Source organism: Cupressus sempervirens, chromosome 4 (genome assembly GCF_028749045.1).
Source record: "Cupressus sempervirens isolate cs-2001-9-10 chromosome 4, ASM2874904v1, whole genome shotgun sequence".
Taxonomy (NCBI): Eukaryota; Viridiplantae; Streptophyta; class Pinopsida; order Cupressales; family Cupressaceae; genus Cupressus; species Cupressus sempervirens.
In genome coordinates, this window is record NC_143121.1 from 552344444 (window position 1) to 552364416 (window position 19973).

At 33.9% G+C, this 19973-nt stretch overlaps 1 protein-coding gene across 1 annotated transcript; it reads right to left on the reverse strand.

The window, feature by feature from the left end:
• Positions 1–436: 436 nt before the first annotated feature.
• Positions 437–6112, reverse strand: LOC149562376 (Leucine-rich repeat protein kinase family protein). The gene is made up of 2 exons (XM_089825901.1): positions 2903–6112; positions 437–1649 (listed from the first exon to the last, which is right to left on the reverse strand). The coding sequence occupies exons 1-2, from the start codon at positions 5301–5303 to the stop codon at positions 1321–1323; spliced, it is 2730 nt and encodes a 909-aa protein (XP_089682027.1). The 5' UTR covers positions 5304–6112; the 3' UTR covers positions 437–1320.
• Positions 6113–19973: the final 13861 nt, after the last annotated feature.

Below are 19973 nucleotides of genomic sequence, written 5' to 3' on the forward strand. Positions count from 1 at the left end.
TTAAAATTTCATATTAAAAGAAAAAACTTTTATTTTTAAAGCTATTTTTTAAAAATTGTATTGAGCAGTTCTCCCGATAACCCAGCGGCCCTAACGCCCCCCATCAGCCGGAGAATTGACAGAGCTTTTCAGATTTCAACTACTCATCACAAGCATAAGCGACATTTCGATTACTGGTCACGGGAATGCTTAAAAACAGCAGCGCTTGATTAGAAGCGGTCTTGAAGTTTTTGGTAATGTAATGGGTAATTTTTTTTATGGAGAATTTAAATTTTAAAAGTTGTCTTAGGTTTTTCTGATAAGAAGATATGGTCTTAGGTTGAACCCACTGGAATAAAAGAACTGTAGGTATCTATTTCTTCAAATTTGCACAAGAAGCTATAAACAAAAGTCAAGAACTGTAGTATCTATTTTATCAAATTTGCACAAGAAGCTATTGGAATAAAAGTCAAGAACTGTAAGTATCTATTTCATCAAATTTGCACAAGAACAGCATCTGATTTCTGACCCTTACAATTTCCTAAGACTGGATCTCCAATAGATTGATTAAAAACTTTTTCAGACATGTCATATTTCATAAGCCAACTCAATAATCAATATTGCCAAATTTAAAATACCAATGTAACTCTGGTTGGACAAAGCACATAAGCTCATACATTTAGCACTCCACACAGGTCATAAGCCTTTTTTTTTTCTAAATAGTATATTATAGAAATCTCGGATTAAAAACATAGAGTGTGTAAATGGGTCAAGAATCATGCCTATATGGATCTAAGGTTACAAATTTTCTCTTGTAGGACGTTAGATTGGAGATGACGTGTACAAAATGTAATCCATACATCTTGTGAGGGAATGCACAGTTTCTTTCTTCAAGCTCAGAAACAATGCTTTGAGTATGTCATCTTCACTACTATTTCCTCTTTATACATAGGGGATTCACCACAAAGTTTATAAATGCATGTTCTACAGGGTTTAGAATGATCTGCCCACTATAGAAGCTGAAAGTCCTTAACTGTATAAGTTGAAGATGTCCGAGACAAAGCTAAGAAGGTACTATCATAAGTATACATAGACACTGCACAATTCTAGAGATAAAGCAAAGTACTGGATGCCATTACAAAGGAGGGAGTCAGTGCTCCTTTCCTTTTGGCCTTTGTGTCAAACTCCTTCATTTGGCTTCCATATCAAACACATATAAGATCACATGTTTATTTTCTTATGTGTTGGTAAAAAGCACCGGAGACTCCTCAAGAAAGAAGTGAGATATCAACAATACTACTGGGGCAATGGAAGAAGGCAAAATTGACCCAGACTGGAGGATCACGCACTTTGATTTACTTCTTGAAGCATCTCGACCACCCTTTTCATTTTGGGTCTTTTGGCCGGGGTGTTGTCAGTGCACAATAAGGCTATCTTAAGCACTGCTAGCATCTGTTGTCTCCAAGCAAAGGATACTGTGCTCAACCTGGCGTCAAGAATTTGTTCAGGGGTCTCTTTTCTGGATGATGCATTGTGAACCCATTTCACCAAATCTATTCCCTCGCCAAAGGCTTCATCCACCGGGTACCGATTGGTGAGAATCTCAAGCAAGATTACTCCAAAGCTATAAACATTTCCAGCTGCTGTAACTTGCATGGTATATGCATACTCTGCAAGATCAGAAAACATTTTCAGCGGAAAAGAACCAATCTGTTGTGGAACAATATAAGATATTTCATTGTTTTCCATCATTCATTCTGATGATGGATGATGGATCACTGAGTGTGATTCAAAACGTTGATGCAAAAAAACAGCTATACAATCGAATCTAAAAACTATCAGAATTAAACTATAGATTGTAGAAATTTACTTTCTCATATTTCATGTAGTTTCTGCTTTTGATTTCACCAATGGATGAAATTATGTGACATTATTTTTATGTTTTACTACACCGATTCACATTTCATCTCTGGATTTAAAGCTCCAGGGCACACTTCATCAATCAGAAACTATCTACAATATTATAGACGGAAATTTGATGTTTCTTAACAGAAACAATCTTGTGATTGAATTATGTAGTTTTTGGATCAAATTTATTGACCTATATCTTATAATTAATAGTTCACAAGAATCCATCTCTTCTGAAAATAAATGATTCTCTTAGTAATGCAAACAATCTTTTTTTTAAATATAAGACATATGATACAAAGAGTGCTTTAAACTTCAGCAATGGATCAAATTATGGGTAGTGATTTTTCAAGTCAATCTACACTCATTTACATTTATTCATATTTCATCTTTGTATTTAAAGCTCTTCTGCAAAGTGTATTAACTGTCAAGGTTTGCAAAGAGTTATTTCAACACACCAGTCTGGATACCGTCAAGTATTGAAAGATCATTGTTCATTGGCATTTTCAGCAGGGAGGTAAGCTGTGACTTCCATTGGCATTTGGCAGTACGTCTAGGGGAACTATTACAAATAAATGAGCATGGCCTTCTATTAAAAAGGGTTTAAGAATGCAGACTTGCAAGGACATGTTTTATGGTGTTCCCCAACTAATAGCAACATAACCTTGCTATGGAAGCATTCTTTGTACATAGATGGAAAAAAATGTTTGTAAGAACTATAGTAATTGAAGGTAGAAGATTTCTTTAGTCTATGAATTGTTCAGTTGCATTTTTGGGTTGAGATTGTGCACAAATTTTTAATCATCAATATTTCAGATCATATTCTATGATTCATTATCAGAATGAGAGTGTGTAAAAATGCAAAATGGAGTGTGATTCAAAATGTCAATAGTTAAGAATTTGCACACAATCTCAGCCCATAAATACAACTGAACAACTAGAGCAATTTTTAACCCAGGGAACTTGTATGTCATGAGGCTACTAAGTTTTATGTTCTATAAGCAAACTGATTTACCTGGTGGTATGTAGCCGAAGGAGCCGGCGACAGCTGTGATACTTGCAGTGCCTTTAGAGGGATCCAAGAGCTTTGAAACCTCTACCTCGCCAATGATTGCATTGAAGTTGGCATCCAGATAAATGTTGACAGATGCAATATCAAGATGGATGATTGGTGCGTGGCAGTTGTGAAGATAAGTCAATCCCTCTGCAACCCCCAACACTATGGACAAACGCCTAGGCCAGTCTGGTTCGAACTCAGAAGCATCGCCTTCCTTATGAAGTAACTGGGCAAGGGTTCCATTGGGTAAGTGATAATGCAGCACCAAAACAGCATCATCATAAATCACAAATCCAACGGGCTTCATCACATTGTCGTGATCAAGCTTTGTCAGCTTCTCTAGCTCCCGGATCATCTTATTTTGATGAAGATTCACAGTTCTGTCTATTGATTTAAGCTTCCTTGCATCCAAAACAAGGCCAGACGGCATAATGGCCTTGTAGACAGTGCTGAAAGTGCCACTACTCAGCTTGTTTGATTCCTTCAATGTCGCATCAACGGCAGTCTCAAAATTAATGGCTTGTTTCAGACTTTCTTCAAAGACACTGCCAGTAACAATGGACGGAGGAGGATCCAGCGTATCGGGAAATTGCTGTTTCTCTTTAATGACATACAAAACGACTACTATTGTGACGGTCAGAAATACCATCAGACCAGATCCTAAAACCACAGCCAAAACCTTTCCAAATGATTTATGCTTTATTGGGTGTCCTGCTAGAGAGATGTTCCCGCATGTTTTTAAAGGCTCCCCACAAAGATCTTTGTTTCCTTTGAAGCATGAACTAGGGCTGTTTTGAAAGGGCCTAAAGGTAGGCACTATTCCTGAAAGAAGATTATTGGAGAAATCAACTTCAATTAAGCTCACCATGCCCTTCAGATCAGAAGGAATGCTTCCAGATAATCTGTTGTCCGACACATCCAAAGAAACCAGCTTGTCCAGCTTTCCCAATGCTGGTGGGATTGATCCTTGCAGCTGATTCAAGCTCAAATTCAAAGCTATTTGAAGAGCACTCATCCCACCAATCTCAGAAGGAATTTTCCCCGTCAAATAATTACCCCCAAGTTGAAGCTCAAGAAGTCTCTTACAGTTACCGATGTCTGCTGGAATTCCTCCTCTCAGAGAATTTTCCTTCAAAATCAAGTACTGCAAATGTGGTATGTTGCAAAGAACCTTGGGTATGCTTCCATTGAACCTGTTTCCACTAATGTCAAGTTTACTGAGATTTTTGCACTTCGAAAGAGTGCTTGGTATATCACCGCTCAGACTATTACCGGAGATAATTAGTTCTTGTAGACTGAGGAGTCCACCAAACTCGGAAGGAATGCTTCCAGTGAGCCCATTTGAGGCTAGATTAAGGAGAGTTAGATTAGTGCATCGTGCAAAGTCCGGAACAAGAGTTCCAGAAATGGAGTTCTCGTTGGCTTCAAAGTATGTGAGGCTGCTAATATTGCCAATTTCGGGAGGAATGCTTTCAGTAAGCTTGTTGCTTCCTATGCGGATATTAGACAAACCCCTGCATTTGCCTACAGAAGGAGGAAGACCACCATCTAAGCTATTCATTGTCAATACAAGAATCTGAAGCTGACCAGATGCAAAAATGCTCTCAGGAATGCTTCCTTCGAGCTTATTTGAATGGAGATTCAGCACAGCTAAGTTGGAATTCGAACCAAGATTTTGAGGTATTGAACCTTCAAGCTTATTTTCGTAGGCTGTGAAGATTTGGAGGCTGGTGAAGTTACCGAGCCATAAGGGTATAGAGCCAACAATATGGTTTCCAGAAAGCTGAAGCTCCTCCAAAGCATGTAGACCACTGAGCTCCTCTGGAATCTCGCCACTTAATCCATTCATATTGAGATTCAGAGCCTTAAGACCTTTGATCAATGAAAGCTCCGGAGGGATCCCCTCACTCAGCACATTGTTGGACAAGTTTAGACACAGAAGATTCTTCATGTTTCCAATCTCAGAAGGTATTCTTCCACTGAAATGGTTTGCACTCAAATCAAGAAACTCCAACGACTGCATTCGGCCTAAAACTGAAGGGATTTTGCCCGAGAAGTCATTCAAAGAGAGGTCCAACCATTTAAGATCTTGCAGAGCAATCAAAGCAGAAATGTTGCCGCTCAAACCCAAACGAGAAAGCTCAAGCCGTTCTACCAATTTGTTAGAGTTGCAGATAACTCCACCCCATTCACAAAAATCTGAACCGCTGCTATTCCATCTATACCCCTGAAGATCTCGCCTGAGAGCCTCCATTGTCTTCTCGTCTCTCTGAGAAACGGCAGCGGACACTGAAAACAAAATGGAGTATAAGGAGATCAGCATCGCACATCGCCATGTCGAGCTACGAGAATCATCCATGGCAGGAAGATCTGTTAAATCTCAACTGTTTCTCGGCTTCAAGAAGAGATCTCGAACAACTCAGTCAATCTCAAGATCTCCCTCGACTTCAAAAAGCCCTGTTTTTACCACAAAAACAGGGCTTACCAATGATTTTAGACCTCCTTTCTCAAGATCAACGAATACCCAAATCATCCATCGACTGAAAGGGAGATTTTAGACTAGTGGGTATGAATCTCCTGCCCGGGAAAAGGACACCGGGAGAAATCCCATCGGCGTATGGTAGGTCAAATCAGATGAGTAGCAGAGTCAAGGTAGGGCCAATCAGTATAATGATGTGGGGCTTTGGGTTTCCTCGGTGTGAGCCGTCACGGACTGACCGTTTTTTGACAGCATGAATACATTTTGGTACATTTATTTGCACGCTCTGAGGCTGATTTCCCGGCAGAGGTTACAGCTCGACCGCCAAACGTTTGACGAAATTCCTTCCTCTTTGACTGAACAGGGAACTCTTTTGAGTCTCGATTCTTACAGCTTACCCATTTGCTCTGCACTGCACAGCACAATTTCGAATTGTGTGAACCAATCACCGTGTTGCTTTCAAATCCTCCCCCGCTAAAACCTCCCCGTGATAGAGATCGTCTACTTGTCAGGAGAGAGACAATCTGCCACTATAAATTAACTCTGGTTCAGTGTTAGGGAATATCAAACTTTTGTTGTTAAATATTAATCAGGGAAGATTGATGGGATTGAAGGACAGAATGGTGGATTCTACTTCACACCAAAAGTTAGTTGATTTATTAAGGATGACAACTAAAATTGCGGATAATGTCCCCTCTGACTGCAATTTCAAACTAATTGTGCCTGTCCAGATACATTCGTTTACGGTTGTATATAGTTACCGTGTGTTTTTAATTTTTATTTTTACAAATAATGTAATATTTTAAAAATATTTAATAAAACAAATATGTGTTTAATAAATTTAAATTAGGGTATAATGTTTTTATACAATAGAAACTAACTTTTTATTAAAAATCTTGAGGGAAAGGGAAAAAATATAAATTTATTTATGTACTTGTAAATTACTTTTAATTGGAGTTTCACTCTTCATAAGGATTGTTAAAAAAGATCAATTAAGTGGCTATTATCATAATTGATGTTGCACATAAAACAATTCAAATTAATTCATTTATTTCAATGAGAAATAAGTCTAACTAGGTGCAATGATTAGCGATAGGAGTGATTTGTGTAATTGAATGCAATGTGAAGAAGGTATATTATGTTGCCATGAATGAGTAGAAATGTATTCTTAATCGATGAGTTTAGCAATGTATATCTCATACAAAGTGTTGAAATTACATATTAAGAAACATTAAAGCTAAGCAATGATTAGAAATAGAATGACTAAATTCATATTTTTGAAGAAAACATAGTGAATAAAGATACTCCTTGATAAGTGCAAAATCTCCAAAGGTTTATGAAATATTGCAATTTATACTTTTTTCACACGAATTCGGTAGAATGATCTAATAAACTTAAAAGTTTACAAGATGTAATTCAACCTTCATAATGTTTGTAGTAAATATTACAATAGATCAAAACCATAAAATGTTAAACATTACCTATTTTTATTATCTTATTGATAGTTAAAATCTAAACTTAATTCTTCAAATCTCCATATGAAATCATTCACTTACCTCTATTTACTTCCTATTAATTATATGAACATAATCTAATTTAAAACAATGTAAATACATCAAACAAAATCAAGAAATGTACATAGTTTTATCTTTTTAAACTCTATACTCATGCCCATATTATCTTGGAAAATGTGTCAATCTATATTTCTTAAAAAATAATGAAAAACTTCAAAAGAAGATGTTAATGTGATCTACGCTTTATTTTATAGCAATAGCTAGTAAAAATACCAAAAGTGTCAAACAAGAGAGTAAATTTGAGACAAGTGAGGAAGTTGAAGAAGAAGAATATTTCATTTTCCAAAGTCTTTCATCTTAATTCATTCCTCAAATCAGTCAGTTTTTTGTGTGACATATGAAAGTACATCTTGGTTAAAACTAAAAGAATTTTTTCTAAGTTGTTCAGAAACTTGCAAAAATCATTGCGATTAAAGGAAAGTGTTGAGAGTTGGAAGAAATCAATGATATTGAAATTGCAAATGATTTATCTTGTTGGAAATATTCAAGATATGATAGGTTACTGAGGGGGGAGCGGTGAATCAGTAACTCCAAAACTTTAAACAATTCAGCACTTTAACCATTCATCATTCATTTATCTAATCTACTACATATATGAGAAATCAAACATTCATAACACATGTACACAATGATTTGGTGACCCAGAAACCTTCCAAATAGAAAGTAAAACTGGGGTGGGGATGATACCCACAAAACTTCGTTACTGTAGTATGAAGTTGGCCTGTTAAGGTTTATATTGACCACTTTCTGGTGATCTGCCCTGTTAGGAGCATAAAAGACTGCTAGGTCCACCTTATTAGAGGATTTACAAACATACACTGAAGTATGCACTTTGTTAGGAGATTTATACAAAGATTGTTAAGTCTACCTTGTTAAAGGATTTACAAAATTGATTCACCTATTAGGATGAAACAGTGGATCTACTTACAAACTTGATTTGCTGATTAGATCTTTGAAGTATTTATCACCTTTTGTGACTGATGAATCATTCCTGCTCCTTGTAGACCTTGCTGAATACTCTGCTCTTCTGCTAATTCGCTTTTACACTTTTCAAAACATTATATGTCTCTCTTGATATCCTCTTCATCACATGCCTTCCAAATGATATAATACATTACATATATATACCATTCCAATCATTACAAGATTGGCTAAAACACAAGTGAACAAAATATTACTGAGTCGGCCAAACAGTAAATAACTCGGGTTCACTGAACTAATTCGATGACCTTCTAATACTCGACATCCACTGCATTACTTGGCATCGTCATGCACTTGGTAGAAGTGAAGGCTCGGTCCATACTAATCACCTGACGTAGCTCTGAACTCAGTAACCATTGGAGACTCAGTAGATGTAGTGTCACTCGGTAAAAACTAAATCCTTCGTTTACCTTGCTTACACTTGGTAAACACTACGCTTGCATTACTTGGTAAGCATTGTGCTTTCATCACTCGATAGGCACTATGCTTTCATCACTCGGTAGGCACTGTGCTTTCATCACTCGGTAGACACTATGCTTGGTCAATATTTGAACGCTCGGTGTGAATTGCGAAGCTCGGTTAACACTTAGAATGCTCGGTGTGAACTGCGAAGCTCGGTTAACACTTAGAATGCTCGGTGTAAACTGCTTAAGTGATGAATGTACAAGGTAACCACTGAATGCTTGGTATACATTGTAGATAGAGTGATGAGCTCGGTAGCTATACTAATACAGATAAGTGTGTCACTAATGGCAATAATAACTTAATGCCAACATTATCTGTATATTTGTTGTATTTTATATAATAGTGTACATATTAGCCTAATTTTTTCCCAGAGAAAAAACCAACTACTTTTAGAGGTACCACAATATTTTCAAACCCATGAAAATAGAAAGGGAAAAATGGGGGACAAACAAATGGAAAATAACAAAGACCAAGAGAGACTCTCAAATATTTTAAATGTGTTCAGAGTTAAATAACAGATTTATTACAACATTATTATAAAATATCAGACAATTTGTGATAAATTCACTACTCATGAGCCCACTGTGATTTTTTGAAATCGTAGACAATTTCCCTAGCAAATAGAACCTAGATCTTGATATTTGTACTTCTATAAACTGTGATTATGATCATGATATCCGAGACTTCCAGGGAGGTCACCCATCCCAGCACTACTCCAGCCTGAGCGCGCTTAACTACGAAGTTTCCTCCATGGTTAAACCCAAAGCTTGCAACCCCATTTGCAAAACCTTCACCAAGTGTTGTGCCTTATGAACCATTCATTAGAAAGCCCCTTGTGATTATGATCATCTAAGGTTGTATAATCTAATCAGTTGATGATGTGTAGAAACCAACAAATGTTTTTAACATTTTTACTAAACAAAAATTAGAAAGTTGTTGTGGTGCACAAAAATTAGAAAGTTATTGTTGTGGTGTGGAATAAAGCAAACAATAAGGAAATTAGGATTCCATTAGTTTAGAATAAATTTTATTGGAAAAGCAGCCACAATAAGGGTGTAGTCCCATGGAGGGGGGCTTCCTAAAAAAGTTCAGCGGGTGTTCTAGAGATTTTTTAGGATCCTTTTAAAACGGGAGGTCCCATGAATTTTGTAGTGAAGTAATTCTTGAAAAGTTTAAGCTCCATAATTTATGGAAGCAGTCGGTCTCATGAATAAATTTATTTAACATATTTCATTCACTTACTAAATAAGTAACAATGGTTAAAAAAATTATTGATAAAGAAATAGAAATTCATATGTGAATGGCAAGTGGCAAAGAAAAGCTTAAGTTGGTGGAGCAATTTTTAGCCCCCCACATTTTCCACCTACTCAAATTTACACTCTAAAAAGTAGGGGTTGCTATTATTTAGGAGAAGATTCCAATTAATCCTATTGCAAATCATTTTTTGGTTTCATAGGACCACCCGCTCCATAAAAATAGATCCTATACCCCCCCCAATAGAACCACACCCTAAGCCCATTGGCTTAATTATTCTCCATTCACTAACATATTTATGAAATTGGCCATTTTTTATAATCTTCAAGGAAACTCTCTCTCCCAAATTAAAATCAGCTTTAAATTTGAATACTTACAAGTTACAAAACACATGATCATAACTGGAATTTGATCGTTGATAGGCTGAAAGTTTGTATTAATGTGATTTTATAATATGTATAATATAAATGTATCATATATATATATATAAAGTTTTGAATTTAGAAACTTTATTTAAAGCTTTTTATATGTTACTAATTTATATTTGTTGTTTTCTAATTTATTAGATATTTTAAAAAGATTTTTTTAATTCAATCAATTTTTTTGATGAGAACATAAAAGGAAAGGTATTAAAATAAGTTACCTATTGTAAAAAAATTATATGATAGGAAGGGGTGACCGTCAAATTCTAGGATAATAACTAATGATATTATACATCTTGATTGAAGACTCTTATGGCCTTTAGCTTTAAAAGAGGCTATAGTTTTGAATTTTCCTTATGCTTCTCTAACAAAATTTTAGCAAGTGTTACATGTACTAATTTTTTTTTTAGAGAATAACTCATGCACAATCACTTATATTGGAGGAAAAGTGCTAGAAGACATAGTTTAATCTTTGAGCATCCAGATATATAAAGGATGTATTGATGAATAGTGCACTCCTAAATGATTTTTGTGAATAGTGTGATCCTAGAAGATTGGTAATATTTAAAACAAAGTAACAAAGTTATATACAAACTCTGTAATAACTTTTGTTTACATTGTCGTTACACTCCAATTCTAATTTTTACAAAATATTAACATTAATTTCAAAGAAACTCTTAATACCAAAAATTATTTAGCTACAAAATATCCAAATAGTAGAATTGTCACTTTGATTTGACGTTGTCATGTATTTCATGTATTACCACAAAATATGCATGAATGAATGAATGAAGGATTTTAGTAACGTCCACTAGGGTAGCCTATGGGAATCTAGACTTCAAATTTGTTTGTCTTTTTAGATTGATGTAACAAGAATTATAATTATTTCAAGAAGGACAAAACATACACTATTGAAATCATACATGTGGTAATAGATGTTATAGACAATAATAAGACAAAGGCCTTTTATAAAAAAAACATAGCCTAAACTTTAAACAGACTTTGTCATTGAAATTGATGTACAAATAGTTGAATTATTTTGGAAAGAAAAAACATATGCTATTAAATAACTCATGTGAAACAATGAATGTTATAGAAGACAATAAGACAATAGTCATTATCTATCCATCGTTTATGCTAATTTTTTTATTTAAATCCATATATATACACTTACGCTTCAACTTGTGTTTGATTTACTTTTAACTCCCTACAATTTTTTGTGACTTCTACTACAAATAATCATAATAAATACAATGAATTATAATGAATAAAATGAATTATGTTCTTTTTCAAAAAGAGGACATAAAGTCAGACCGCCAATTTATATGCTAGCCTAGTGGAATAGGTGTTTTCTTATGTGGTTGAAAGAAACCATGTCCCTCATATGGTTGCATCTATTTTTCCTCGTGTTTTGCTAACTTTATTGTTTCTCCTTTTGTTGTTCATGTCACATCATCAATTTTTAATTTTCTAAGGATAAGAATAAAAGTATACTTTAAAAGAAAAAAAAATTGGTTGGGGAATGATTTAAATATAATAGATTTATTATTATTAGATTAAATTTTAGAAATAATGTATAATTAATCTTTAATGGTAATTTTTAAATTCAAATTTATTCTATTAAACAACATTTTTCATTTTGAACACACATATATTATATATGTATTGTAATGTTGTATAAAAAGTCAAGTCTTATTTCATTTTTGAGACATTCATTATACATTACTTATTAGTTTACTACTTATATCATTGTTTCGATTGCATCATTAATTAATATTAATATTTAACATTTAGCAAAAGACTAAGGCATTTATAAGGTTAATTATATCTTTGATCATTATTTTATGTTGTTAGATCAAATAGTTTGACATAAAGAGAATATAATTAATAAACAAGCTCACAAATGTGTTGGTCAAAACAAGTAATTTATAAATATGAAATATGTGCAAGTCATTTTCATGGATCTAAATTGAATTTGGAAACAAAGTACATTTAAATTTTCACTTGCATATTAAAATTTATTAGTTACATATCTTATTATTGAACAACATTATGGATCATTAAGAGTAGTTATTAACATGGTACTTCATTGACACAACTTGAGATAAAGAAATTATTATTTCCTTTTCATTCCAAAAAATATATTTAATGTTCTTATTGTCTCAACTACATAATCCTAGTACATTTGTTGATTATTATTTATTTTATTTATCCATCCTAAAATATTTTAAGTGTTGATCTTCCTTCAAGTTGTGTGCGCTTCATGACAACAAAAGATGATTAAGAATTTAATTTATCCATCCTAAAATATTTTAAGTGTTGACCTTCTTTGAAGTTGTGTGCCCTTCATGACAAGAAAAGATGATTAAGAAATACATAATAGTTTGCTTGGAAAACATATGTCAATGTAATGATTATTATATTATACATTTGATCATTGGATGGTGTTGACATATTGGATAGGTATTGGTCTCTCCAGACAATGATGGACATGTATTCTCAGGTATATGGCAAGATATATTTGGTGAAATATTTAGATTGCACATGACATATTCTTGGTACATGTATACTCGATTCATAGTCTTCTTATTTGATAGTTTATATATCTTATTTTGCATTAGGTATAATTGTCTCATATGTTATTTTTTAATAAGAGATTCATACCTTATCAATGTTTTACGAGTAAGGAAAAATACAATAATTTTATAAAAAATGGTAAACCTTTTTGCTTTAGTGAAAAATGATAACTCCTCCACCCTAGTACAAAATGTGAAATATACCACTCATGGAGAAAGGGGCAATGATGAATACACCAAGAGTCTCAGACACATGAAATAAGTCTCACACTTTGTAAGCACAAAACATGGAGAAGTGATCTATAACGCTATTAAGAATGCAATCATAGATCTGCCCTGCAAAAATAGATTTGAAGTCATAGCTAGGGCATCACTTGATAATCTTGACAAATATGATCACACCTCAATGAAGTATCTACCTTTGCATAGGAAAAAAGCTTTCATCTCTACCACAAAAAAATGAGAATAGAAAGGAAATGATCAAGGATGCTTTGGCCATGGAGAGTTGGATCAATGTTGGAAGGAAGGCCAATAAGAAAATAAGTAAAAAATTGTCAATGTTTGGTCTTGACAAATTAATGAAATCAAACAACTCTAAGAAACTAGCAGCCAAGGTTGGATTTTCATAAGTAAAAACACTATAAAGGTCTACATCAAAGGGAAATACTATAATGACAACTAATTTGAAATCAAAATCTAATGAAAAAATCCAAGTTGTGGGATGGATGAGTGAATCTTTCGCACAAAGATTAGGGTGGAGAAACCAAAACATGGGTTTCCAAGATGAAGACAAGCACTCAAAGAAGCAAGAGATAGTAGTGATCTTCAACAATAATTATACAAAAGGAAACAATGTTTATACTATTCAGGAGCTTTATATTCCTAGGTAAATAAGAACCAACAGAAGATGGTGAATCACAGGGGAAATAAAACAAGAACTTTAGAAAATAAAGGATCCTTGAAGCTTTAGTTTCAAAAAAAATTCATAATCAAGAGGAATAAGCTAACTAGAATTAAAAAATTTAACTTGCAATATAGAGCGAAAAGGAAATGAATATTAGAATCTTCAAGGCAAAAACAAACAAAATGAAGAATATGTACTGATCATAAGCAATTTTGTTTTTAGAATACTGATAGCTCGAATGCAAAGCCCTAGGAATGTATGCAATATCAAACAATTCAAGACCAACAAAACTATCTTTGGCAGAGTGGTTAAGCTCAAGTTGTAAGGGCCAGGTACGTATAACTTTACTTTCTAATTCTATAGCATATGTTCATTGTAATTAAAAAAAATCAGAGACAATCTCTTATATGGATTTCAAAATTTTCTAAATGGGTATAGAGTAACCTTTTACAAATGCTTTCCTTATTTTGATATAATACATATTAGCAAAATGAATAAACCAATGTGGATAGTAAATAAAAACTTACCCGTCGAACAAAATCATATTCAGATTTTTAAAAGAATAGGCAACACCATATGTAAGTTTTTAGGTTTGGAATCTAGCTTTACATCCTCCAATGAAACCAAAATCTTATTTAGCATAAAAACTAACATCCAAAATATAGCCCTAATTAAAACTATCACTAACAAATCAATATGATTTGTTTGTTATTACAATGAACATATACTATAGAATTAGATTCCATAACTAAAAGCATGAAGACTGACATAGAAAATAGAACCTAGTTTCTACCAAGATCATGTTAGAAATAGATAATACTGAGGGTGGGGGGGTGAATTAGTATTCTACAAACTTTTGCCCACAACTGAATATTGTTAATTACTTTATAACTTGCATATGAAAGTAAACCAACAATGTTGAACAATAAATATAACCTTACACATAGATAACTCTTAATAACATTATTTGTTAACAAGGGAAACCCTAGCCAAGGGACAACCCCGATGGGGATGATACCCACAAAATGATTCACTAAACAAAAGGATCATGTTAAGGATATTGACCCTGTCAGGAGTCTATAAAGTACATATAGTGTCTCAAGTCCATGTTAGAGGACTGGGCTTTGTTAGAAGCCTCAACCGTGTTAGGAGTTGGTAGATCAACTACAATGTATGCAAGAAGAGCCGACTTCTATAACATGCATTTATACAATAAAGTTCTTCACAAGAGTAGATATGAATACAATAATTTTTTACTGCTGTAATTCGCACTTTCTCTGATCATACATCAGATCTCGCATCACATAAGGCTCATATATCTTTCAAGTTGTCTATATAATAGTTCTCATATCATACAACTTCCACATCTAGAACACTTATCTGTGCAAGATAAGATCTTTACTTATACTTCACAAATTAGTAATTTTGTGCTCAGTTTTCCTTCTTGTCTTCACACGCTTGATATAATATAAAATACATTATGGATTAATATCCACAAAGTAGACTCATCACGACTTAGTAATTATTTTGTCACCAAAATAATTCCTTGAGTTGTGCAACTCAATTCTCTAGTATGCTATGTTCTATTCTGTCAAATACCTGCATTGGTATTTCGATTGTAACTTGCATTGTACTATTTGTACACATTTGCGCACTGGCATATGTAATCATGATACTATCATAAAGCTATTCTCAACTGTGCATAAGCTAATTTGAAATGTGTCATCCATACACATCATATTTGTCTCTATGTTGCTCTAAACTTTCTAACACTTAGACAATTTTCTAACTCTAAATGCATAAATGAAATGCTGAATATATATTACCATAAATGGCAACACTCAAGACATCTTACTAACCATATTGCTAACAATCTCCCCCTTTGGCATTGATGGAAACATTTGGGAAAATTGGTTAAGTCCCAAAATGATGTCATACATAACAAAATAAAGTAAAAGTAACGACACAAAATTGCCTTCAAAACATAACAATTTTATTCATGTTTTGATGGATCATTACATTCCTTATCACTCCTTAGATTGATACATAAGTGTACTCCCCCTTACATATATAATCATACAATTTACATATTAATACTCATTTTCCATACATACAATTTTCCTTACATATTACTCCTCCTTTGACATCAATGACAAAGGTGTCAAAAACTGTATACAAAACTTTGTAGCTTGCTACTAATCATCTTGATATCCTAGAAAAACAATCTCCATATACAAGTTTTAGTCTTTTGGCTTCCTTCTTCAAATTCTCCTTCATTGTATCAAAGATACTGATTAGTGCACATAGTACATAAGATGCCACTTGAACTGTGCTCAAGTCAGTATAGGGAAACTTAGCATAGGAAGCCTTTGCTGCAAGACATTCCTCTTATTACCTCTACAAAATTCTGATCTTTGGTGACATGATTTCTTTAAGAGTAGAGAACCTTTTTGTTGCCTTTTCCCTATTAGAATCCAAACCTCTGATCATATTATGGATCTTCTCCACTTCTATTCCATAGTCCTCAATACTAGTCTCAGAGAGCTATAATTCTATAGTAAGTGTGTGAAGATCACTCAACTTACCCTTTATCTAACTCTCAAAGTCTACCAGGTATTTGTATGATAGTGTGCACTATCCATACAACTTCTTCAATTCATCAATGTGTTTCCTTAATTCCTTGATGCTTACATCACGTGCCTTCAAGTTATTTCTCACATTTGTGCACACTGTATCAAAAAGTTTTGCATCATGCTTGGCATATGCTTATGTTGAAGCTACCTTAGATAATGTTATGAATTCCTCAGCAAAGGTATTTACAAATTCCTTTTCTTTCATCTACAAGTTTCAATTAGCTATAGTTGTGGTAACTATTTTATGTATTCTATCCAAGACTTCATTTAGTGTATTCTCCAAATACTTCACAGATTTGTTCTTTTGGAGCAACTTGCTCAAAGAACTCATTAGTCCCTTCTGATCATCATCATCATCAAATCCTACTTCTACTATTGTTGTTGTTGCTACTAGAGTTACTACTGGAATGAGTGTAACTACTTTTAGTTTAGCACTCTTCTTCTCTTCCTCAATCTTCTACCTCTCTTTTTCTAGTCTCCCATCTTCTTTCTTCTGACTTTTCTTCTACTTTCTTCCTTTCCTCTTCTGCTTGTTTCTCATTTATTTTCTCTTCTTCTTTCTTTTTCTTTTCCTCTTCTTCTTTCTTCTTCTTTCGCTCTTCTATCCTCTTTTCCTCTGCTAACCTCTCTATTTCTTTCTTCTTCTCTTCTTCTTGCTTCTTCTCTCCTCTTTACCTCTTCTTTTCTCTTCTCCTCAACCTGTTTCTTCTTCTCCTTTTCTTCTTCTTCATCATTAGAGCTTGAGTAAGTTGTGATATTACCAACAATGGATATTCCATACCTTGCAAAAGGGTTCTCCTTTTTATCCACTGTTATATGTGTATTGTCCATTTGCATGGATTTAGTAACCAGAACAATGTGCAATGGTGAGAGTGTTTATTGTGTCTCTTCTGCTTCTTCCTCATCACTGGAAGGTGTACTTTCTTGTACATATACTAGGCTCTTAGGTTTAGACTGCGCACTCACCTCTACTATTGTAGGCATTGAGGTCATGTATTTCACAATGGCCTCCTTTGTTTCCTTTTTCACATCCTCATAGTTGTCTCCCATCAGAAGAATTTATCTTCTTTTGTTCCTCAACAAGGGCTCAATACCTTTCAAAATTTTGTCTAAGTCCTCCTTAGAGTTAACTTGACATAACTTATTGATCATAGTCTCTTTTAACTTAATGTCCTCTTTAGTCACTCTTTTCTTTCTATTCAATAACTTATTATATAGATGAATGCTATCAAATCTCTTATTTCACAAAATCATATTCCTCACTATGGCATTTTCTAGTTGCCTTCTATCCATATTATTGTACAAACTATATTACTTATTTAATTGTACAAAATTATCATCATTAATGATTTTCATGTTAAGGTTTTCTACCTTTGGCTTCCATGCTTTCTTTCCTGTTGGTGTCTTGCCTTCTTGCACAACTTGCTCTATTGGTCTATCCTTGGCTTCATCCTCAGAATCAATAACTTGCACTATCTTCCTTCTCTTTCCTAGTCCATTGGTGGTCTTCTTGACCCTTATCATGGTGGATGGTGATGGTTCTTGCTTAACCTTCACCAATCTTTCTGACTTTCTCTACGCAACAGGTGTTTCCACCTCTGACTGCCTCCTTGGTTGATCACTTCTTGTTCATACTAGTTACACTTGTGCAATTGCTACATATGGTACTTGCATACTCTGTTTGGCAATGGTTACACCTTTAGAAGGTGTTGCAACAATAATAGGAGTTGTTACTATCACTTTAGATTGTCTAGTTGCCTTCATTTCTAGTGCAATTCCTTTAACTTCATTAAACTCCTCATGATTCATACTTGATTCCTTAAGGATGGAATCAATATTCTTTTCCACACTCTTCTTAATCTCTTTACTGTGAAATTCAGAATGAACTTCTCTCATATTCTCTTCATAGGTTCCCCATCTAGGGCACTCAGTGTCCTTCTTAGATTGGAGTATGATCTACACATACCCTTCAATAAGTTTCGTGCTCATCTCATATCCCATGGGCTCTATGAACTTTACCCTTGGTTCCACAACTTCCATGCAAGTGTTATCAGTTTCCACCATGAGGCATAAATCATCATTATACTTCTCCACCATGGAGGGAGGTATTTTGTACCTCTATTTCATTTCAGTCTAGAAATTCTTTATCATTCTATCAATGTCATTATCTCTAGCATTCTCTAGCTTTGATCTGTAGCATTGAGTTACCAACTTCATTACACACTCATCGCTCTCCCAATTAGTCATCCTTGGGAACTTCATTTTTCATAGAAAAACAAATGAGTCAATAAGTACTCAAATTTGAATATTGCATTCTTGGTCTTCTTCAATTTTGCAATGTTGTCCAACAACTGTAATATGATTATCTCACACATATTCACTTTCCTTCCCTGAAGTGCCATTACATAAGCTACATGCAAGAATCTAGCTAGTACTAAGTTAACCCTTGAACCATGGTTAAACTTGTATCCTAAAATATTACTTAATAACTTTACTCTTTTGTCCTAAATTATATCAACCTTCATATTTCTTCCATTAATTCTAGTATTTAGGTTTGTTTCAATTGTCTTCCTTACATTCTTTTCATTTACAAGATTGCAACCCTCATTTCTTAGTCCTATGACCTTGTGAATTAGGTCATTATCAATTGTGACATGCACATCTCCTAACCAGAACATTTCATCATGTACCCTACTCAGAATGATTCGGGTTCAATCATGATTATCAAACTTAGTATAAAACATATAATTCACCAGGTTCAACTTGTTCAAGTGTGCATACTTAGAATTCAAGGTTAGGTTATTATTAAACATTGCTCTAAAGTCCTTGCGTATATCCTCATCTCCTATACTCTCAATCTTGTAGTGGATATATCTTCTACATGAAGCACATTTTGTGGGACTTATGAAAATGTGCCTAATGGATCATCCACAAGAGAAGCCAATGGATGTTTCTTGAATACATATCTTGACCTTTCACTAATATCATAAACCAATTGTCTAGCCATTGTATCTCTAACTGTATGCATTGAAAGCTTAATTTGAGCTCTGTAAAATACCTCAAAGGTTATGTTTAGGGATTTTGCAACTTTGTGCTTCAAGAACTTCTTTTCACACTCCAAATTATTGTCAAATCACTCTTCAATTCACTCTAGACACTTTACATGATCAAATGGTACTCACAATCTTGTTTGCGATCCTTAAATCATTTCAAATTGCACTACACATTAAATGTGTATCTACCACAAATTCACAAACTTTCTTGATTTACTAGTAGCTTTGTTTTCTTTCTCAAATCTTCCTAAGATCATATATTTTCTTGCACACTCGATCATATCTTCCTTTCTATGTCTTCTACCTTATATTAACTACGCAACTTCTAATCCTTTCTCTACCATCAATTCTAACCAACTAACACTCTGTCTCTGCTACAATTGCTCAATTCAAATAGGATGAGTCACACACGATGATGGACTTCAATTTTCCATCAGGTGCATCAAATTATTGTTCCTCCAAAATTATATAAGAACTTTCTAGATCCTTAGCTTTCACAAAAGCTTCCTTGAATTCATCAACATATTCCTTGATTGCTTCCTTCTAACTGTTATCATTGTCATTTCCATTCCTTCTATCATTTCTATTGTTGTTCCTTCTATTATTAGGATTCCTGTTGAAATTCCTTCTATCCATTCTATAGTATCTTGTTGTGTGTCCAAATTTATTGCATAACTGACATATAGGT